The following is a 23082-nucleotide window of genomic DNA, read 5'->3' as shown; positions in this document are numbered from 1 at the left end:
TTTGGCAAAATTTTAATGTGAGATACACAGGAAGCTTTTTTTTTTTTTGGTTCTTTTTTTTGGAGCTGGGGACCGAACCCAGGGCCTTGCGCTTCCTAGGTAAGCGCTCTACCACTGAGCTAAATCCCCAGCCCCCACAGGAAGCTTTGTGTGAGAAATAACTCTTTCAAGACTTAATCCAAGACTTTCTGTGAAATAACTTTCTAAGATGGCTAAATTTATACAGTTGACTTAGTTATGTTTTGAGTTTTGATAGATCACTAAGTGAAGGAGTATGAGAAAAGATCATAGTGTTTCTATAATGCTAACTCACCATGAGTCTTAATTCCAAGCCACCTCCCTTTCCAATTTTTAAGGTATATGCCGTTGACTATTAATAATATAGTGGTGAAAGAAGGACCAGCCACAGAGATGGATTTCTCCCTTCGACCAACTGTGATGTCAGTAGTGCCTGACTCGACTGAGGCTGTGACAACTCCCGGCACAGTTGCCGTTCCTAATATTCCTCCTGGAACACCATCGTCCCATCAGCCAATTCAGCCTAAAGACTTTCACCACCACCATTTTCCTGACATGGAAATCTTCTTGAGAAGATTTGCCAATGAATATCCTAACATCACTCGCCTTTATTCTCTGGGAAAGTCCGTAGAGTCGAGAGAACTGTATGTGATGGAGATATCTGACAACCCAGGCGTCCATGAACCAGGTAATGGCATGGCCTTTTACATGCTCTCAGCAGTGCCTCTCAAAGCCTGGATCCCTGTGCTTTGTCTGGAAATGTTAATTACGAATACCCAGTCAGAAAAGAGCCAGTCTGTCTCCAGAAGAGAAAAATCCATCTGGAAATCCACATTTGTATGGTGTTTAGTATGTTCATAAACTAGATTCATTTAGCTGAGTTCAGTTTGGCATGTGGATATACATATATGAGCATTACACGTCTATGTATCTATAAGATATGCAGACATATATGCTTCGAGCCTGCACAGATATATATTCTGTAAAGAAGCTATAATATGTTTATAAAGTTTTTTTGATGTTGGCAAATACATGTTTACTTAATATTTTGGTTTGGAATTTTTATATAAATATTAGGGGGAAAACAGAGTCCATTTTAACTGAAGAGGAAAAAAGTCTTCTGTGTAATTATTTTGTTTCAGGTGAACCAGAATTTAAGTATATTGGAAATATGCATGGAAATGAAGTGGTTGGAAGAGAACTGCTACTGAATCTCATCGAATACCTCTGCAAGAACTTTGGAACAGACCCTGAAGTAACAGATTTGGTTCGCAACACTAGAATTCACCTCATGCCATCCATGAATCCTGATGGGTATGAGAAGTCCCAGGAAGGTAAAGAAGAGCTGACTACTAAAGCCTAATCTGTGGTTATTCAGAGTGGAAACGATGTTAAACTTTTTACTCTGGTGATTTATGAGTGATTTTAGCTTTTGTGTACTTAGAAAATAGGGCAGACTTTTCAATATGTGATGAAGCATATGTATAGTGTGTGTGTGTGTGTGTGTGTGTGTGCACGCTCGTGTTATATGCACACATGTACATGTGTGGAAGGCAGAAGTTGATATTGAGTTCCTATTCGTTGCTCTCCACTTTATTTGTGGGAACCTGGAATCTGATTCAGCTCGGCTTGCTGGTCAGTAATCTCCAGGGATCTGCCTAACTCTGCCCCCTAGCGCTGGAGTTGCAGACACATTACAGTGCCCAGCTTTTTATGTCCGAGCAGGTACCTGTGCTTGCATAGCAGACACTTTTCCAACTGGGCCATCTCTCCAGGCCTTCATCAAGACGTGGGCTCCTTGTTTGGTTTTTGCATTTCTGTAGTGGTTGTCTGTCTTCTTCAGTGTTCTCTAGAGGAACAGAACTGATAGAGATAGAGAATGGATTATGTGAAACCATAAAAAGGGGTTTGTTAGATTGACCTCTACGATTAGAAGGTAGGTAGTGCAATAACGATACCATATGTTGGAACCAGAGAACGTGGTAACTGTTCAGAACAAGAAACAGGAAGCCGGGAGACAAGGATCCAGCAGTGCTGTCCAAGGCTGAAACCCTGGCATCTACCTGAGGTCACTGATGCCTGTCCCCATTTAGAGGCTTGAAGATGCGGGAGCCTGATGTCTGTGGGTGGCAGCAGCAGTGGTTGCACTTGCCTAGGAAGAACAGAGCTATCAGGCGCTAGCTGACTTCCTCCTTCATGTATTTTGTTCTGTCATATTCAGAGCCAGTCTTCCCCCTCCACCTCCCTTCCCCTCCCCCCCGCCTCTTTCTTTTGTTTTCTGTTTTGTTTTCGAGACATGGTTTCTCTATGTAGTTCTGGCTGTCCTGGAACTCACTCTGTAGACCAGGCTGGCCTCGAACTCAGAGATCTGCTTGCTCTGCCTCCTAAGTGCTGGAATTAAAGGTGTGCTCTAAGAGAGATAGATGTCTCATCTCCGCTCTTCTGGAGGACCCAGGTTCAATTCCTAGTACTCACATGGCAGCTCACAACTGTCTGTAACTCCAGTTCCAGGAGATCCAACACCCTCACACAGACATACATGCAGGCAAAACACCAATGCACTTAAAAATAAGTAAATCTCTTTTAAAAAAATGATCAATGTTTTTCCGTCATACCATTCTATATGTAAAATACCTTGAAGCCATACCCCATAGTGTGATTTGCTAATCTTGTGGTGTCTCTATCCAGTCAAGTTGACAAGTAAGACTAACCATGAACTTATTAAAAATAATGGAAGATTTTTCACAAATTGTTTCATTTTAACAGTAGTTTTTATTAAACTATTATATTTGCAACAGTTCTTATCACTGGAAAATCAAACCAGATAATATTTGAAGCCAGTGGCTTCTGTACTTATCCATATTCCATACCTGCTAAGTTATTGCTTTTTCTTTTTCCTGCCTCCCCTAGGCAAGCCCATCTTTCCCAAGGCAATGCTGAAAGGGCTGGGAGGACAGGTTTACACAGGCCACCTTCTACAGAACTCTAGGAGAGTAAGAATCCATCTTTTCCCAACTTACGATTCCATAGGGAACTTTTAAATATTTTTCCCTCTAAAGGTTTGATGATTTTCATCTATATTAAACTTATAATGGGTAGATTAGCAAGGAAAATTAAGTTAATTTATATTCAGAAATATGAGACTCAGACAGGTATAAGTCTCAAAGGAGAACTAGTTGAACTTTATATATACCTAAGCTAGGGGTTTGGGTCTGGGTCGATGGGAGGTGGTTATGGGCATGGAAGGTTGAGGGGAGAAGGGTCACAGCCAGCACAGGTTGTTTTGTCATGCAGATAAAGTCGGCAAGGTGACAGCTGTCTGTGATCATCTCTGGCCAGGTGTCAGACCCCCACTCTCTATTTAAGGGGTGCCTTTCCTAGGTAGGCTGTCAGCGGAAAAGCTTTCTCTGTATACAAGGACAGCTTTGCAGAGCTATTCCCATCTCTGCAGTTAACTGTAGCCAACTGAAATATGTCCACGCAGGCTGTTTACGCTCCCTCAGCTGCTCCTAGAGTGATCCCTGTGAGTGGAACAGGCACCACCACACAATGTGTGCATCCAGACACAGGATGGGGAGCTCACACTGAGCTGACCCTGGGCTGTCCTTCCGACAGACTGGGGTGGACCCTTACTGCATGCAGGTTCTTGCTCCTCCCTCTTGTCAGCATCACAGATCCCTCCTGACGCCTCCAACCCTTCTGTAAGGGGGAGCCCTCCATGGGCCCTTCCCTCACTTGGAGTTCTTCTCTCTAAAATGACGGTAATTACGCTCTCGCTCATATCAGAGTCTACACAGTTAAGCTTGAGTTGAACTTTTTTCCTCTATTGGATTAAGTGCCCACAGTGTTCTCTCCTAACTTTACCTTCCTGTAACCGTTATAATGTCAGCACACCAGTTTTCTTTTTGTTGGTCTCTTTTCTCATGATGAAGCCCACCAACTTAAGGGCTGCTTATGCCGTCATGTGTGTATTATAACACTTGAACAATGCTTTAGTATAATTTATGTAATTGGATTTTTTTCCTCTCAAAGGATAAGCAGAAGACAGACACTAGAGAGTAATGGTTTTACCACTTTGCTTTAAAGATCTGTAGGAGATGGTTGCTTTTTTTTAAATACATAATGTACCCCCCCAAAGGCCGTAATTCACTCAGTGGGATTGGAGCCTGAGATGCTTGCGTGTTAGGGTGGCTGACGTTGTGTGTGATATTAAAACACAGTGAAACCTGCCTTAAACTTTAATCTTTTATCCTGCAGGAGATTCCATAAGTGTAGTTGGCAGAAACAACAGCAACAACTTTGACCTAAACCGAAATTTCCCAGACCAGTTTGTTCCGATCACAGATCCTACCCAACCCGAAACTATCGCTGTGATGAGCTGGGTGAAGGCCTATCCGTTTGTGCTGTCAGCCAATCTGCATGGAGGTACGGCAGCTCCTATGCCGCTAAGTTCATCTTGTTGAGAGCATTTGAAACCCTGCTGCAATTCTGTCTGCTCGTATAGTCCTAGGCTTTCTTCAAGTGAGTACTCTGTCACTGCTTCTGTGACAGAGAACAGTTAAAGCCTTTCTCCTTTCTCCTACTCTTGTAGGCCAATCTCATGGCTCTCCCACTCTGTTCCCCACTCATCTTCCTTCCTTCTTTTCTTTCTTTCTTGACTTTTTTTTTTTTTTTTTTTGGTTGGTTGTTGTTCGTTTAGACATGTCCTCACCATGTACCTAGGCAGGCCTGATGCTCACTGTGCAGGCCACACTGGCCTTGCCTTGCAGCGATCCTCCTCCTGCCTCTGCCTCCGTGGTGCTGGGATTACAGGTGAGCATTAGCAGGCCCAGCTTGCTCTCATCTTTTGTCACACAGTTTTTCCTTCCATGCCCTTTCTCCTCCTTTCTTTTTCTTTCCTTTAAGTTTTAATGTTATTTATTATTACATATGTACTGTGTGTGTGTGTGTGTGTGTGTGTGTGTGTGTGTGTGTGTGTGTGTACACATGCTATGGCATGTGTGTGGAGGACACCTTTCAGAAGTCAGTTCTCTTTTTCCACTGGATTTGAGGATCTAATTCAGGTTGTGGATTTACCCACAGTGCTTTTCTCCCACTAAACCATCTCTCCCTCCCTTTCTCCTCTTCTTCCCACTTCTTCTTCGCTTTTTTGTTTTTCATATCACTATAATAGTTCTTTAAGGGTTGATTTGTTACACTGTTAAATGGTCACTTTGCTATCAAAAAGTCAAACACATTCTCTTCTACTTGTGCCCTCCCCCCTGTGTAACACACACACACACACACACACACACACACACACACAGAGTAACTTAACTGCAACAAAGTGACTTCATTCTCATTGGGGATTTGGAAATATAGTTGTCAAGATGACTCATCAGGAATGAGTCATTTGAACAAAATGAAAGGTCAATATTAAGAGAAACGTCATAGGTATATATCTGAGCCAGTAGGGTCCCTACCTAACATGCATGAAGCCCTGGAGTCTGTGACCCGCATGTACCTCTTAAGCCTGGCATGGTGGCATGTGCCTGTAATCCCAGCACTCAGGAAAGAGGAGCGGGAGGATCCGGAGTTTAAGGTCATCCTTATCTACATAGTAGTTCAAGGCAGCCTGGGGTACATGAGCACCTGTCTCAAAACAGTCATGTGAATAAGAGCGGAAGTACCAGTCTGGAGAGATGGGCCAGCAGATAAGGACCTGTGCCAGGGTCCATCCTCTGAACCCACAGAGTGGAAGGCAAAAATCTACTCCAGCAAATGGCCCTCTGACGTCCACACATGCATTTTGATGCAGTAGACGGCATTATAAGCAGACAGTCAGACATGTGAAAACAGTTTGACAATCAGGAAAATAAAGGATGTGGTTCTTTGACAATCATAGCTCAGAGCTTCTTCCTGAGACCCACCATTGTTACTCTCCTCTTGTGCAAAACATGAGGTGGGGGATGGCCTTTTTGCAGTTGAAAGCATCCCTTTCTTCCTTGAATCCTTCATTGTTGGTACAACCCCAACTGAGTCACTAGACCATTTTTCTGTGTGGACCAGGCTGGTGGCTCTGCCACCCCTAAGTTGCCTAACCTCCTGTTTTAGAGAACGCATCATTGGCCTTGCTTGACAAATCTCATGGCTCTCCCTCTGCCTCACCTTCCCTGTTGCTGTGATAACACACCTGACACGCACTACCTAAGGGAGAGGAGGTTTATCTCTCCCACAGCCCTGGGGTGCAGCTCATCCTGGCAGGGAAGTCTTGGCAGCAGAAGCTTGAGGCAGCCTCTTAGAACGCAGAGCTTCCTGGCAGTGGAGCCCAGGGAGCGGTGCTGCCCCTGTTACAATGAATGTAATCAAGATAATCCTTAAAGGATGCATAGAGTCTAACTGATTAAATAATCCCTCAAGGGTCCAAAGGAGGGCTTGTCTGCTGGGTGGTTCCAGGGCCTGTGGAGGTCATGAACTGGACCTTCCTTCTCTGACTGTACTGTGAAAGCTTGTTTTCCACAACTGATCCATTTTGAAACAGTGCCTTTTCCTGTTTCCCTTGTAGGTTCCTTGGTGGTTAACTACCCTTATGATGATAATGAACAAGGAGTTGCCACGTACAGCAAATCACCAGATGACGCCGTGTTTCAACAAATAGCACTTTCTTATTCCAAGGTACACTGGAAAATTAATTAAGTAAAAACAACCTTAAAGCACTCAGGTAGATGCTCTCACTGCTAAGATACCCAGGGCTCCTTTCATTTTTTTTTTTTTCCTTTTTCTTGTTTCTTGTCTCACTTCTGAACATTACATCTCTTTTTCCACCAGCTTTTAAACTCAGTTATGTGTTTTATCTGTGGTTTTTAACTCAGCACCTGGAACAGAAATGATGTCAGCTCATTTTATTTAGTACATATTTAGTTTATAAGTCCAATAAAGTTGCTAAAGCAGAATTGATAAGTTAATTTTTTTTTTTTTTTGCCATACAACCACAACCATGCTTTACAAATAGTCTGTGTAGCCAGTCTTGGCTACTTTGTGGGTTTTCTTCCACCCTTCTTCACCCCTTTTCTTCTACCCTTTTAACCCCACAACACTAGGTAGGAGACAAAAAAGGATGGAGAGCGAAGGGGCGATGTTCTCCCTGGACTTCCTGCTGATTAGGAGTGTGACAGGTTTGATGTTTGTTGTTAGGAGATCTGATTTCTTCTGGTCGTTTCATCTTTGCGCACAAGAACCTAACAAACCTCCACCAACAACCCACCCACCCGCCTCTCAGGGCCCTAGCAGTTATATGCGCTCTGAAAAGTCCCCAGGATTTCAAACATCATACAACAGCAGACACTGCTGGCTGCTGGCAACATCATGCCCCTGGCCAAAGCATGAGGCAAATCCTAGTCGGCTGCTGTGGACAACCTGAAGCAGCCATACATCTCATACCTGGGATTAAAATGAAAATACATTCTTATAATATTTCTGGATTTTTTAAAGAAACCAAAATTCCAAAATTGTCACTACACGTCTTGGTTGTATTCTCTTAGAGCATTTGAACATAGGTCAGTCTGATTACCATACCAACAAAGAAGACAACCATCTCAGTAGAGGAAAGGCAGTTGAATGATTGTGACAGAGATCCTTAGGTCTGTTAAAGCTAAGTTTTACTGTCTGGCTCCCTGTGTAAAATGTTGCCAATTGGTCATAGTGCTTGAATCCCTGTCCTTAGGAGGTGAATGGTGAGGCAGAGGAGCATGGATTAGGGGACACCCTAGTTAAACAACAAGCTCCAAATCAGGGTGGGCTATGAGAACGTGGCTCAAAAGACAAAACAAAAATCACTAGTAATTCATTAAGATATTTGAAGTTTTACCTTAATGTAAAAAAGGGCAAACAAGATTCTGTGTTTTCTAAACTTCCTATATAATGAGCACAGTTTCTTTTCCAAATCAAAATATCAAGATAATGACTGGGGAAGTTGCACAGTTAACAACATGCATGATGACCTGAGTTCAGATCCCTGGTATTCACACAGAAGTCTGGGCACAGAGGCACATCCATAACCCAGCCCTGGGAAGGCAGAGGGGAAGACTCCTGGAGCTCCCTGGCCAGCCTTGATGAATCTACGAGATCCAAGGTCAAAAATGATTCAGAGAGGACACACTTCAATCTCTGTCTTCCACATACATTAGTATGATGAATTACACTGACTTATTTTTAACCATATACCCTCCTAGCACATACACAAAGAAGTGTCAAGATGTGTGTGTGTGTGTGTGTGTGTGTGTGTGTGTGTGTGTGTGTAGTGCACACAAAATGTAAATAGTTGTGAGAAAAAAAGTCATGCTTGGCTTCAGGACTGGGTGTGATAGTTTCCCATGTTGATCTACTGATTGGGTGTGTAGTTTTATTGGTTATGGATCATAAAAGTTATTACTGCAACTCTGCTCTCTAATACAACCTTTTGTCACTTCATCTTCATACCCCCTCTGCAAATGGACCTTGTGAGATTCATTTTCAGAGTTGCTAATAAAAGAATGCACCTTTTTATTTTTCTTAAAAAATTGTTACCTTCTATTTGAGTATGACATATCTGGAGAGACATGCATTCAGTAAGAAGAATTTATTATACCATCTGTCAAAATCAAAGTTAATCGATCAGATCACACTCTGCACTCACTCACTGTGACTTCACAATTCTTTACCTTCATTTATTTCCTTAGACTATTAACCTTTTTACATTTGTCTTTCTCCCTAGCCTCGACCTTATCTTTCAGTGATATTCCTAAGTCTCTTGCACACACCCTTTGACGTACATACCAAGTATCCCAAAATCCAGTCCTCAGGAGGACTGTAGCTATGTAAAGACTGACCAAAAGCAACTTTGGAGGGAAAGGTTGATTTGGCTTTCGTATCCCGGTCACAGTCTATTGAGGGAAGCCAAGACAGGAACTCAGCAGGAGCTGATACGGGAGCCCTGGGACCTGCTGTTCACTGGCTCGAGCTTCATGCTTGCTCAGCCTGCTTTCTTACACAGACCCGGTCACCTGCCTAAGGGACGGCACCACGCATGGTGGCCTGGACCCTCCCACCTCAGTTATTAACCAAAACATGTCCTATAGATTTGCTTAAGGCAGTCTGACCAAGGCGTGTTCTCAGCTGATATGTCCTGGTGTATGTGGATGGACAAACCAACCACTGAACTACCACCTCTCTTCTCCATCTCGTCATTGCAGATATAACCCAGAATAGTCACACACCTGCCACACTCAGCTTTTCCTCACTGACCGTAGCTGAGCCCCGTCCAGGGGACCAGTGAATCACATTTTGCTGCTTGCTCCCCCCACCAACCCCCGACTTATTTCCCGCTGTGGTGATTGTAATTCCTCTAATTCCTCTGACTCTCAATAGAACTGCAGAAACTGGTGTGCTCATTGACTGTGTCCTACCTGGTCTCTCTTCCTTTTTAATCCCACTGTATCCTGCCTTCTCTGGAGTCTCGTGTCTGTCTTCTACTGCCCCTGGGAAAGCTGATTACTAAGTCTTCTGTCTTCGTTCACAGTCTTCTTTTTCTTGGCCAGGAAGCAACTTACTAAAAGTAAAGGTTAACATAAGCCTTAATAAACACCCAGAGTAAGTCTTTGTTCAGAGCTTGTTATTTTAAAGTTAAATGCCTCATTCTCAAGGCGATAAGAAAATTTGATATTTTTCTTTTCATGCTTTTTGTCCTTATTTTCTGTTACTAAGGGGGGAGATGAAGCTTTGGCTATCGTTCAGAGTTTAAAATCTTCCAGAAACTTCTTCCCCAGTCAAAAGTCATCGTCTCTCCTCTGGGTTCTTAGTGTTTATTTGTGCCCTCTGGGAGCTGTAAGTGTGCTCATGTACTTTGTGCCAGACGCCAGGCTGCAGACTGAAGACGCCAAGACCCAGGGTGTTTCCACGAGTCTTGTCCTAAAAAAAGAAAACAGCTGGAAAAATGGCAACAAATAAATAAAAATAAGGAAAACATGCCAGTGTGCCCAGTCTGTACCATGATGTTGCTTGCTGTTATGCAGACAACCATGGTGGCTGTCACATCCAGCTCTTAATTTTAATTTTTCTTATAACTGTGTGTGAATGTGTATGACTGTATGATGAGAACTGTCGGCCCCATTCTCTGATCAGTGCTGGGAAGCTTGAGACAGCCAAGGGACAGTGTCATCTCAGAAACACACAGCACAACCCCAGCTCCTCCGGACTGTATGTGAATGTATATGTGACTCTGTGGAGTCAGTGTGGGTTCCAGGGACCAAAACTCAGGTCTTCACATGGTCAAAATCCAACAGACACAGAAAACCATACGTTGAAAGCCTCACGACTTCTCCCACTTGAAACCCTCTTATACACCCTCTAGTAACCTTTGTAAACCTGTTCCTGAACCACATAAAACACTTGTTTAAAAAAGTTTAAAAGTAGAGGCAAGCAAATACCAGTAAAGACTCTTTTCTCTCTTTCAGGAAAACTCGCAGATGTTCCAAGGTAGACCTTGCAAAGACATGTACCTTAATGAGTATTTTCCTCATGGCATAACGAATGGAGCAAGTTGGTATAATGTCCCAGGTAAATAAGGACCAAGGCTTTACAATGTGGGCTTCCCACTCTCCTAGACGGTGCTGCTTCCTAATGATCCTTTTCAATTTTGAGGAAGAACTATTTTTTTCCTAATGCTCAGTGATTTAAGGTATTACAGTAACCTTCTACCTGTTTTGCATTTGGTGCTGTTTGAATTCTGCATAGACATTGCACTACAGTCTGACTGACTGGTGTATGGCCTTTTACCTCCCAATCGTTATAAGTCTTTCATGTGCTACTGGGAAGACTGTGAGCGCTTATGGAGTGCAGATCAAAGGGCCCTCTCGGGAGTTATTACTGTTGGTCAATAACTGCAGAGCCAAGAGGAGTTGTTGTTGTTGGTGGTGGTGGTGGTGTTAACTAGGAATAATCCTCACCTGTAGAGTCTAAACTACTAAAATGTATTCAAAGTGACGGTTTTAAGCTTTTGCCTTTAGGTGGTATGCAGGACTGGAACTATTTACAGACGAATTGCTTTGAAGTAACCATCGAACTAGGTTGTGTGAAATATCCATTCGAGAAGGAACTGCCGAAGTACTGGGAGCAAAACCGGAGATCTCTAATCCAGTTTATGAAACAGGTAACTACTCAGAGTCCAGGCGAGCTTTGTGAGCGGGTAGTTATTATATAGTGAAGGGAGAGTGTCTTTAAAATACTCTCCTGTGTATGAGTGTTTTCCTGCATATGTGTATGTGTGTCCATGTGTGCAGAGTCCACAGAGGCCCTGTGGGTCCTGGGCCGCAAACCAGGGTCCTCTGCAAGAGGCAAGTGCCCTTTAGCCACTGAGCCATCTTTCCACCCCCAGAAAATACCTTCCGAATTCTAATTTGTTTTAGTTATTTGCTCTATTTCTGTATTCCAGTTTCTTTTATTTACATAGAAAATTCATGGGTATAGATGAGTTTATTTGTCTAAATGAAGAAAACAGTGAGTGAAGAAAGTAGCATCTGCTGTGATGGCTAGTGGTCAGTCTGTCCTGGCTTTGTAAAAGCTGACATAGATTAGCTCATTAGAAGCATTTGCCAGGTGATGGGTATGAAGGATGTTCTTTTGTTGTCGTTGTGTGCACATGAGGGTGTAAAATGGTTTCCTTTTATTTGGATGTGCACAGTGGCTAACAGGTAAAGATGCTTCAGAGTGGTTAGCTATCACAGTTTTATCATTTTCTAAAGTTTGATGCTAATATTAAAAATACTTTGTGGTATGTATATGTGGTATTCATAGAGAAGGCATAAGACTGATACAGTAAACACTCCTACACCACACCTAGGTTTAACAAGTCTAACATTTTGCTGGCTTTGGTTTACTTATATGAAAAATTCACAGATGCATGTTTTTTGTTTGTTTGTTTGTTTGTTTGTTTTGGTTCATATGCTTGTTTTTGGCTGAACCATTTCGGTAGAAATTGGAGCTATTGGGGCATTTTGCCTTTAAATGCCTAGACATCTATTTACTTGTATTTATTTATTTTAATTTTATGTGTATGCTGTTTTGCTTATATATGTCTGGTGGTTGTGGAAGCCAGAAGAGGCTATCAGGTCCTCTGGAACTAGAATTACAGACAGTTGTTAGCTGCCATGTGGTACTGGGACATGAACCCAGGTCCTCTGGAAGAATAATTAGTGTTTTTAAATGCTGAGATATCTCTCTAGCTTCTGAGCATCTATTTTCTAAAAATAAAAATATTCTTCTATATCTCATCTCTAGATACCCAGAAAATTATACCAGTTCCCTAATATTACTTAATTCCTAAGTCTATATTCAAATTTCTATGTGCCCTACATGTAATTGTATAGATGTATATATATATATATACAAGCAGGATATAGTATATTTGATTTTTATATCTCCTTGCCCTTTTTAATATAGAATATTTTCCTTTTAAAAATAATCCATTCAAAACAGTTCTAGCATGTTTTCTTTTATAGCATCCTATACTGGAAGTAGTCCCAGTGTCCTAAAATCTGAAGTTGTCTTATGTTCCTCCATGGCCTCTGCTTTCACAGGCATTTAGAAGCAAATACATGTTTTAATGAGCATTTAAATTCAGCTCTACTGGGAACATTGAAGTTCTGGTAGCTCCTTTGTTTACATTATTAGTAATCTGTTAGTTTGGATATGAGTTCCCAAAGTAATTAGATGGGTTTTTTCCCTTAAAATCTGGTATTCTTGTTCTTTATATAGGTTCATCAGGGTGTCAAAGGATTTGTTCTTGATGCCACAGATGGTAGGGGCATATTAAATGCCACCCTCAGTGTTGCTGAAATTAATCACCCAGTGACGACTTACAAAGCTGGAGATTACTGGCGCCTCTTGGTCCCAGGGACATATAAAATCACAGCATCTGCTCGAGGGTAAGTGATGAATCCTTTCAAATTGAAAGCTTGGGAATAAGACAAACATGGGCTTCCCTCTGCAAAGTTATTTCCACAAAGTCCCTCAGAGCCGGCTAAGCAGTGCAGGGAGGGTTGGAGCTCGTTCCCCAGTGAGCACCTGCTGCCTAGGCTCTGAAGTCCTATTTCTTTGCCTTCCTCCACTCTGATCATCTGCCCTCTTCTTGTGACTTCCCTCACTGTTAGTAGTAATTCTGGGAGATGCTTTCTGGAAGAAGGAAGGGGGGAAAAGATAAATACTTATGTTCCACTGAGTAAGGTCATGCAGTATGGTCCCTCCCGCAAGAACACCATTCTATATTTTATAGCTTCGCCAAGCTCTCATGTGCACTCATTTTCTGATACATTCACATCATTGCTTTCATGAAAATTTCTGCTGATTGCAGTAAGGCCATCTTCCTCTTTATATCTGTCTGTCTGAGAGACAGGGTCTCTCATGTAGCCCAGGCTGACCCCAAAACTCTTGGTCCTCTCAAGTGCATGCTGAATTAGATTTATTTATTAAAAAGAAGAAAGTGAACCTGTGGCTTTTCTTTTTCTTTTGTTTTTAGAAAACTAAAACAACCTGGTTGTCTTTACAGTCCTTTACAACTGGTAATGAATTGGAAACACCTAATTAACCTGAAACGTCTCTTTTGTTGTTGGTTTTGTTTGTTTGGTTGCTGTTGTGAGGCAGGAGCTGGTGAGGTCCAGGTGTCTTGACTTAGTGTGTAGCTGAGGTTGACTTGAGTTTCTGATCCTCCTGCCTCAACCTCTGGAGTGCTAAGGTTACAGACATCACCACACTCAGCTGGTTTTCTTGGTGCATGATTTAGCAAGAGTAGGCACTACCACAGACTTCTCTCCTCTCCTTCAGAGACAGGCAGAGCTGTTAGTGCCTTTCTTTGCACCAAGAACAGAAAAGAGCCGGCGCTCAGAAGCCCACACCCCTGCCCTGCAGGTCGTTGTTTTCCTCTACTTTGGCAGACTAATTAGAGAAGCTAGAGCCCCAGGGTGTCTGAGAAGCAGGCAAAAGTCCTGTCTCTGGTAGAGAATGTCCTAAGTTGCTACCTCAGGCTCTCCCACCCACATACCATAAATGCTGACAAATGGATTCAGACTCCAGGAACCACTGGTAGCTGCAATAAGTTCAAATTTGCATTTGAAATTATATTTTATTTTTATTATTTTAAGTGTATGAATATTTTGCCTACATATATGTCCATGCATGCCTGTTACCCACAGCACCCAGAAGAGAATATTGGATCCCTAGATCTGGAGTTACTAATAGTTGTGAGCCACTGTGTGGGTCTTGAGATTTGAACCCAGATCCTCTGGAAGAGCAGGCAGTGAGTGCTCTTAACTACTGAACTCTCCAGCCCCTGAAATTCTGTTCGTTTGTTTTGAGACTGGGTCTCTCTACATAGTCCCAGCTGTCCTGGAACTCACTATGGCAACCAGGCTGGTCTCAAACACAGAGAACTGCCTGCTTCTGCTGGGATTAAAGCTGTGCTGTGTACCACCATGCCCAGCATGAAATCCTAATTTGAATCTTAGAAACTTATTCATATTATACATTACCTATGTTTGTTTTTGTTTTTTTTTTTTAAATAATAAATTGATTCTGGGTTGAAACTTGCTCCTTTTGGAAATGACATGTTTATTTCTGGAATTCATTCATTCCCTTCACACCTCTATTTCCTGGTGCTTGAATACTGCGAAAGTGTGCATCTGACCTGTCTGCTCTGTTACAGGTATAACCCCGTCACCAAGAACGTGACCGTCAGGAGTGAAGGTGCTATTCAGGTCAACTTCACACTTGTTCGATCTTCAACAGATGCAAACAATGAGTCAAAGAAAGGAAAGGGGCATAGCACCAGCACTGATGACGCCAGCGACCCAACCTCTAAGGAGTTTGAAGCACTGATCAAACACCTTTCTGCTGAGAATGGCTTGGAAGGCTTCATGTTAAGCTCGTCCTCAGACCTGGCTCTGTATCGATACCATTCCTACAAAGACTTATCCGAGTTCCTGAGAGGACTCGTAATGAACTACCCACACATTACAAACCTTACCACGTAAGATCTCCCTGCTTTTCTTCCTTCGTTTAAGCGGGTCTGTTCATGCTTTGCCCCATCAGAACAGGCATTATGCTTGCTCAGAGGGTTACCTGGGGGAGCTGATGGACGAGAGGTGGAGTCTTGTCTCACAAGGATGTTTTTCTGGCAGTGAGTCTTGTGCATCGGTGGAAACTTCTTGTTAGATTAATGGTGTGGATGGAGCCTTCGGAGAGTCAGAGTTTCTCTTTCTGTCACTTTCTCCTTTGACTGTCACGTGTCTGCGAGTTCCGGCTGCAGATTTGTCTCCTCACTAAATGCTGTCTAGCTTATTTCATTTTGCTGAGGGCAGTGGACACACTTTGGAAGGCTGAGCTCAGGTCAGGGATGTTTATGCCAGGCACGTGTAAGCTGCACACCTACTGAGTGTATGCCACGAGTGCATAAGCTGTCTTCTGCTCACCTACTGAGTATCATTTAGCCTTTTATTCTTTTACTCAGTTCGTTTCATTGATTCTAAAATTTTGCCAGAAACTTTAGCTTTTTAAATTCTGATTTACAGTGTTTACAGATGCAGAACAATATTTAATTTGGAAGAGCCAGCTAACTTCCTTTCTTCCATAGACTTTAGCATTTCTGCCTTGTTTGGGCTTTAAAGTCATCTGCCATAGCCATACTACTGCCCACTGCTCATGGCCCCTACTTAAATAAAGCCCAAATCAGGCAGTATCCTGCTAGCTAAGTTTTTTAAAAAGCTCATTAAGTATTTTAGCCATTCCAATTCAAGATGTGCTTTTGAAAATTAAATAATTCCTTAAAATACAACATATCTGCCTTTGGTAGTCACGGGCCTTTTAAGTGGTATATCAACAGGCACCAAGTTCCATTGACTGGCGTTGTGACAAAGCAATCACTTTTGTCCTATTAATGTTTTTCAATTTAATGCCAACTCTTTACTCCTATCTAGGTCTGGTAAATATTCTGTCATGGTAAAGGAAGCCAGCCATGAGCTGGAAACTCTTATGAAAGTAAATTTAATAATTGATTTTGTTTTTATTGACTTAACTTTTACTGTCAAGCTGATGTTGCATTTATTGTAAGGTATAAACCGTTATTCATACAGATTAATTTAGATTTTAAAAAGAAAGACTCCCACATTTAGTATATTTAAATATTTACATGATAAGGATTGGAGCGACTCAGTGTTGCGATGTGTGAGGACTGAGTCTGCAGGCTGTGGAACAATCCTGCCTCTGAGTCTGGCAGTTCTCAAGGAAAAGCATTCCTCTAAGGTTCTCTGATAGTGTCTCAGGCTTTAAAGACTGTAAGGCCGCTGTGCTCCATGTCTTCATCTCCATCTCTGTTTAAAGCCTGTAAGTTGAGTTTAACGTAACACTGGATTACTTGCTGACTTTTTTTTCTGGTTTCTGAAAGTTTGGGACAGAGTGTTGAATATCGTCACATTTGGTCCCTTGAAATCTCCAATAAGCCCAACATATCAGAACCTGAAGAACCGAAGATTCGTTTTGTTGCTGGTATCCATGGAAACGCTCCAGTTGGCACTGAACTGCTTTTGGCTCTGGCAGAATTTCTTTGCCTGAATTACAAAAAGAATCCAGTTGTTACCCAAGTAAGAGAATAGTTTGTTTTGCCATACTTCAAAGACGAAGGCTCTGGGATCATTGATGTCAGAGCGCCATTTAAAACTTTTTAATTTCTTAGTAGAATTTACACAGAAGTATTTTAGTACATTGTGGTTCTATAAGAAAGAAAAAGAACCATCTTTGTATATACTCACCGTTCATAGTGTCTTTCTAGTATATTTCTTTGTTTATGTTGAAAAGCAAAGAACAAAAATTACTGAAAGTTTACGTTCAGTCCAGTACTCCTGTAAGCTGAGGCTCCTTTTATCCTTACCCACAATTCTGTGCTTTCTAACTTCAGGATCTGCCATTCTCAATTACTTATAGACAAGTCACTTTACTATTGAAAAATACAGTGAAAGACATAATTCTTTTTTCCTTTTTGGGTAATAGATAAAACCATTGGGGATCTCGGCTGCAAGCAATTGCATACAGACTGATATAGCGTTATCTAATTCAGCCATCTGTGGCCGTAGAAAAGAGGTCTGTCCTAGAGGCTTAGTTGTATATGATTAAGAAGCCTTGATCTGTGCTGACGTAGGGCAAGGAGGATAAGAAAATGCATCCATTAACTGTGCTTACACTGAACTCAGGAGAGGTGGGAAGGGCGAGCACTTGTGGGGTACACGACTGTGCCAAGCACTACCGCTCAGTACTGTCTGCACAGTGTTGCTCAGCTCTCAGCGCTGTAACACAAGTAGAAGCTGGGTAGAGGCGTCGGTTAATTCACTAAACATCTGAAAGCCAGCAATTAGTAAAGCAAATCTAAACCAACATACAGTCTACTTTTTGTTTTCTTTTCCTTGTAATTAAAAACAAATAGCAGTGTATCCTGTGCTGAAGCCCACGCAGTGTTGCTGTAGTGCACCACCTTCCCCCAAAGGGACTGGGAGAGAACTGGCATCTTGACGAGGATCACCTATGTACCTAGGTGAAATTGGACTTGATCACAGATTATTTTGTTATCTCCTGCAAAGTCGATTCCATTGACAGTGTCTTACAGGTTGCAAAAGTGTCTCCCAGACACTTTTTGTTTGTTTTCTCTTAAAATGAGACACGTCTAATGTTGTAGTAAAATTAAAAAAAAAAAATTAAAAAAAGTAGGGTTGTCTTTTACCCCGCTAGGTCCAGCACCTTAGTGCCCCAAGGTATCTGCTGGATATCTTAATTCTCAGTCAGCAAAGCGTCTCACCCGCTCTGCTCCATCCCATATCACACTGCCAAAGGCCTCTCTCTGAGCCTGGCAGCAATTTCTCTACCTTTCTAGTTCCCAAGACAGGTTTCCATGCCAGAAACACACATCCCAACTCTGCGGTGGCCCAAATCAGCTGTCCCACACTCCATTACACTTAAATCTATACATAAAAGAACACACAACACAATAATCTTTGGCCCAATTGGTAAGATATAATTGCCCACCTAAACATACAAAGCCCAGTACCATCCATCCCTTAAGAACATTAATAACAACCTGTAAATGCACAGAGCAGAATCTTAACATCACCTGCCATGGCTTCTCACCCTCTCCCTCCTTTCCTCCTTTCCATTTCTGTCCCCTCTTCCTTCAAACTCTTCTCCCGCCCATCCTTCTTTCTCATCCAATGACAGGCCTCCTTCTATCCTGTTCCTGCCACTCACTTATACTTTACAATTACAATGGGGAGGTAGTTCTGGTGAAGTAACCTGAGTTCTGAACACAGGACTATGCAGCTGACCTTGGGACAGTGGAATTAGCATCAAAATACAGATAACTCCGGGGCAAACTACAACAGTCTATGATAGTGAAATTTCCCAGCAGTATATTAGAAATATCTTAGAACCTTTAAAAACACCAGTGCCTGGGCTTCATCCCTAGGGGGCATCAATGTTTCTTTTTTAACTCCTCAGGCTTTCCTCCCCTCAAGGAATAAACTGCTACAGCTTCAGCTTTGTTTGTTTGTTTGTTTGTTTGTTTGTTTGTTTGTTTGTTTGATTGATTGAGACAAAGTCTCACTATGTAGCCGAGGTTGGCCTTGAACTTGCTTTATGGCCCAAGTTGGCTTCAAACTCCCAACACTCCCACCTCCACCTCTGAAACTATGGGGTTATAGGCGTGTACATCACACACTACAGACCACAGTCCGGGATTGTATATGTTAGACGCATGCTCTACCACTGAGGTAAACCCCAGCCCAGGCTGTTCTCATAAATAGCCAGACTTGTACCTACTGCTCTTACGGTAATAAGAGACCATATCGTAGCTAAAATACTTTAGCAGGAATCTCAGAGCTTCTGAAGCCAGCCTAGGACATGGTGGAACCCGATAAAAGAGAAAGGCGGCGAAGGGATGCAGAGATCCTGTTGAGTAGGTCTGTGTCGAAGTGGAAATTTAAGAGCCAATGAGTTAAAGGTCTCGTGTGTTTTCAGAAAGAAAGGGTTCATTGTGCCTCTCGCTTTGAGGGATGAGAGCCCATCGTGATGGTGAAGGCCTATAGTGGTCCAGAGTAGGAAGTGCCAGTCACATTTAGTCCAAATTCAGGAAGCACAGAGATGGAGCCATCTACTGCTTGCTTCCTCCCTTTCCCCCTTTTACATTGTCTGAGACCCCTGTCCATGGGATGGTGCCACTGACACTGAGCGTGGGTCCACAGTTAAACGTCTCTGAAACACCCCCACAGGCATGTCCAGAGGTATTTCTGAGGCGAGTCTAAGTCCATTCAAAATGACAGTGAAAATTAAGTGTTCCACTATAAGAAGTATGAAGCACTTCAGGAATTATTTCATGTCCCATGTGTAGGCATCAATGACTGTGGACACAGTTGTCAGCTCTCCTTGTCTGAAAAGGCATTGCTCTGTCCAGATTTTATCTTCCCTCCTGTAATCCAGAAAATGGTCCCACCATTACTACTACGGCAGTGATGACAAACACATTCTGTAAGGACCAGACAGTATATAGTTAGGCTTTGCAGCGACAGACATTGTGCGGCTGCTCAATCTCACCGCTGTAATTCACAAAAGTAATCAAACATAAAGGAATGGGCTTGATTTACACAGAAAATCAGCCAGCAAACTGGGTTTTATATGTCAGGAATGCTTCTGTGACCACCATTCTTTGTCACCAAGAGGCCATGAGGACTATTAGTTATACAGAGTTGTCTCCTTTATTTTAAATTTTGTTTGAAGCAAATAAAAGTTGTATTTTGCACTTCAGTTTCTTTTAGTGTTTTGCCTTTTAAAATAACTATTTAAGGGGGGTGGATGGGGAGGGGAGCACCCATATAGAATGGGAGAGGGAGGGGTTAGGGAGCTGATGGACAGGAAACTGGGAAAGGGAATGACATTTGAAATGTGAATAAGAAATACCCAATTTAATAAAAATGGAAGAAAAAATACAAAAAAAAACTATTTAAAATGAACAATAAAGACTTTGTGTTTGGAGGAGGTAACTATCAGTTCCACATAGAGTTAATGAGGTCTTGATTTCTTTTTTGTTTTAGTTGGTTGACAGGACTAGAATTGTGATTGTCCCCTCTCTGAATCCAGATGGGAGAGAGCGAGCACAGGAGAAAGACTGTACCTCGAAGACTGGGCACACAAATGCCCGTGGCAGAGACCTGGACACAGACTTCACAAGTAGGTCTAAGCTTTAGACCATTTCATGCTTTTGAAATAAGTCTTTCTGTGTAGGAGATTGGTCAGCCCCATTTCATGGATGAGGAATGGGTGGTACTTGTCTAGGCTGTGAGTGTGAAGTATAAATCAATATAGACATTCAGAAAACATTTTAAACATTTTTTCTTTCACTTTGCAAAAGTGATTGAAGTTTTGTGTTTGTGTATGTTTTTTTTTTTAAAGAAACTTAGTTGAGATTGTTGGGGTGTCCCAATGCCTATAGTAACAAAGGCCCTCTTTTTCTCTACCCTTCTGCATATGTATACACACACAGCACATGTGCATGCCGTTATATGTAATGTACTAACGTGCACACGTTACCTCAAACGATGCACAGCTTGGTGAAACCTCCCTCTGAGGATATGGATATGTCTTTCTTGCTTGAGGCAGCATGTGGTGAGACAGTTGCCCTCAAATTTATAGTTGTTGTTCCAGATAGGGTTTCTCCGTGTGGCCCTGGCTGCCCTGGGACTCACTCTGTAGACCAGGCCAGTCTGGAACTCAAGGGATCTACTTGCCTCTGCCTCCCGAGGGCTGGGACTAAGCACACACCACCACTGCCTAGCTCCCTACAAGTTTTGTAAGCCAGCATTGTGATGGAATTCAAATAGAGTATTTCTTTATACTTTAACAAAAATTTAAAACTTGATATTTTATCTTTAACTTTTCTGTTTTTAGGTAATGCTTCCCAACCTGAGACCAAAGCCATCATTGAAAACTTGATTCAAAAACAGGATTTCAGCCTTTCCATTGCTTTAGATGGTGGTTCTGTGCTGGTCACATATCCGTACGACAAGCCAGTACAGACAGGTATGCTGAGTATCAGTTCTCACATGCAGTATCTTATCCTGGTGGACATTCCACGTCACTAAGTAATGCTCCTTCTAGAAGTTTTTCAGTAATGAGCATTTGCTTTGCTATAAGCTAAAATAATCAGCCTTGGAAAGTTGCCCATACTGTACTTAAAGAATTCAGGCAGGTTGGAGAGGAAGGCCTGATGGAGGCCAGACTCTACTGGCATCTAGTCGTATCTGTCCAGTGAGCTCTGCTGCCAGGTTTTGAGGAGTTACTGTTGTAGAGTTTGAGAATACAAGCGTGCTCATAGTAACAGTCTGACCACCCCCTCCCACGCTTGACACCTTGCCTAGGGGCTGTGCTCTGTAGTTAGCTAAACAGTTGAATCTCCTCAGGCCATGGAAAATGCAGACAGTTTGGGTTGTTTTCATTGTAGCTCACAAGGAATATGGTTACTCGGCCCCAGCTGTCCGTAATTAAGGTACAGTAAAACCAAAAGAAGATCGTATCTTAGTATAGTGGCCTGTGGTATAAATTCACCATTAGTATTTTTAATGTAAAGAAGATGTTTGCTCCTAAGTATGATTGTCTTAGACTAAACAAAATGATGTTGTTATTTATGGTAACTCCTCAGTAAACTTCAGTGAGGTGCAGAACTTACTGGAAGGAGAGAAGAGGACTTGAATTCATACTGAACTTGAGCAAAAATCTTTTCAAATTTTTCCACTGACTTTCACATTTTTCTTCTTGGTAGTGGAAAACAAAGAAACGTTAAAGCATCTGGCGTCTCTTTATGCAAATAACCACCCATCGATGCACATGGGTCAGCCCAGTTGCCCAAATAATTCAGGTAGGCACTCCCCCACCCTGGGTTACTTGTGTTGGTTGATTGTTTTGGGGAGAGGAGAGTTTGGTCTTGTTGATCCTGTATCTCACAATGACTTTTATAGATGAGAACATACCAGGAGGAGTGATGCGGGGAGCAGAGTGGCACAGTCACCTGGGCAGCATGAAGGTACGTATGCTTTGGAGAACACGGTTAGATGGGCTAAGAATGCTGGTCATTGAGCAAAAAGCAGCTGCCTTCTCTCAGATAGAAAAGTGACTGGCATCTGGTATCTATGCCTTGTGACTTCCTCAACATGCTTAGGCCTTAATTAACCTGACAGTAATGTTCTATTTTAAATATTCTTAATTGTATAGTTTAGTAACACTAACTGTATTTACAACCAAGTCTACTTCTGTTTGTTTCATTACTTCAGACTGCACCTATACCAGTTAAGCAGTGAGGGGCTCCCTGTTCTCTCTTCCCACAGCTCCTGGTAATTGCTACTCTGTCTTTAGGGATTTTCCCATTCTAAATATCTCCTAAGTTAGCTTACATATTAATCCATTTGTATCTAACTTCTTATATTAGCATAAATTTTTGAAGTCTATCCATTTTATAGCACATATCACATACCTTTAGAACAAAATATTATTCCACTATACACAGCACCTTTTGTTTATCAGCTTATATGTTGATAGACATGGGCTTGTGGTATCTTTAAGCCTGAGTTTTCACTTTGTTTAGGGAGAGACCTAGGAGTGGCATCACTAGACATTGTCTCAGTTCCATGTTTAACGATCTGAGGAACCAAGCTTTTCCGTAGCATCTCTACCACCTCACACCCATCGGCTGCACCCAAGGAGCCCATCTTTCCTGTATCCTCAGAAATACCTGTGGTTTACATTTACGTGTTCTAATAGACATAACATCATCTCACCGTGGTTTTCATTTCCATTTCTCTGATGGCTGATGATATTGGAGTTACTTTTTATGTGCTTCTTCGGAGAAGTTATCTATCCAGATCTTCTGTGCACTTCACAGTCAGGTTTGGGCCAGCAGGCTGCCTCAGAGGATACAGGCGCTTTCTGCCAAGCCTGTGACCTGAGTTTAGTCCCCATGACACACATAGTGGA

General features: G+C 42.2%; 1 protein-coding gene across 1 annotated transcript in view; it reads left to right on the top strand.

Moving 5' to 3' along the window:
• The window catches only part of Cpd (carboxypeptidase D), a 65168-nt gene that overhangs the window by 31759 nt on the left and 10327 nt on the right, over positions 1-23082 (top strand). Inside the window, exons 5-17 of the mRNA XM_032914267.1 lie at positions 357-706; positions 1161-1352; positions 4276-4443; positions 6563-6672; positions 10488-10590; positions 11040-11182; positions 12787-12956; positions 14729-15052; positions 16466-16661; positions 20151-20286; positions 21004-21135; positions 21875-21970; positions 22071-22135. Coding sequence (XP_032770158.1) covers positions 357-706; positions 1161-1352; positions 4276-4443; positions 6563-6672; positions 10488-10590; positions 11040-11182; positions 12787-12956; positions 14729-15052; positions 16466-16661; positions 20151-20286; positions 21004-21135; positions 21875-21970; positions 22071-22135 — 2185 coding nt within the window. The remainder of the gene's footprint in view (positions 1-356; positions 707-1160; positions 1353-4275; positions 4444-6562; positions 6673-10487; positions 10591-11039; positions 11183-12786; positions 12957-14728; positions 15053-16465; positions 16662-20150; positions 20287-21003; positions 21136-21874; positions 21971-22070; positions 22136-23082) is intronic.

This window comes from Rattus rattus, chromosome 9 (assembly GCF_011064425.1).
Source record: "Rattus rattus isolate New Zealand chromosome 9, Rrattus_CSIRO_v1, whole genome shotgun sequence".
In the NCBI taxonomy this organism is placed as follows: domain Eukaryota; kingdom Metazoa; phylum Chordata; class Mammalia; order Rodentia; family Muridae; genus Rattus; species Rattus rattus.
Note: the sequence above shows the minus strand (reverse complement) of the source record. Positions and strands in the feature narration are given on the sequence as shown.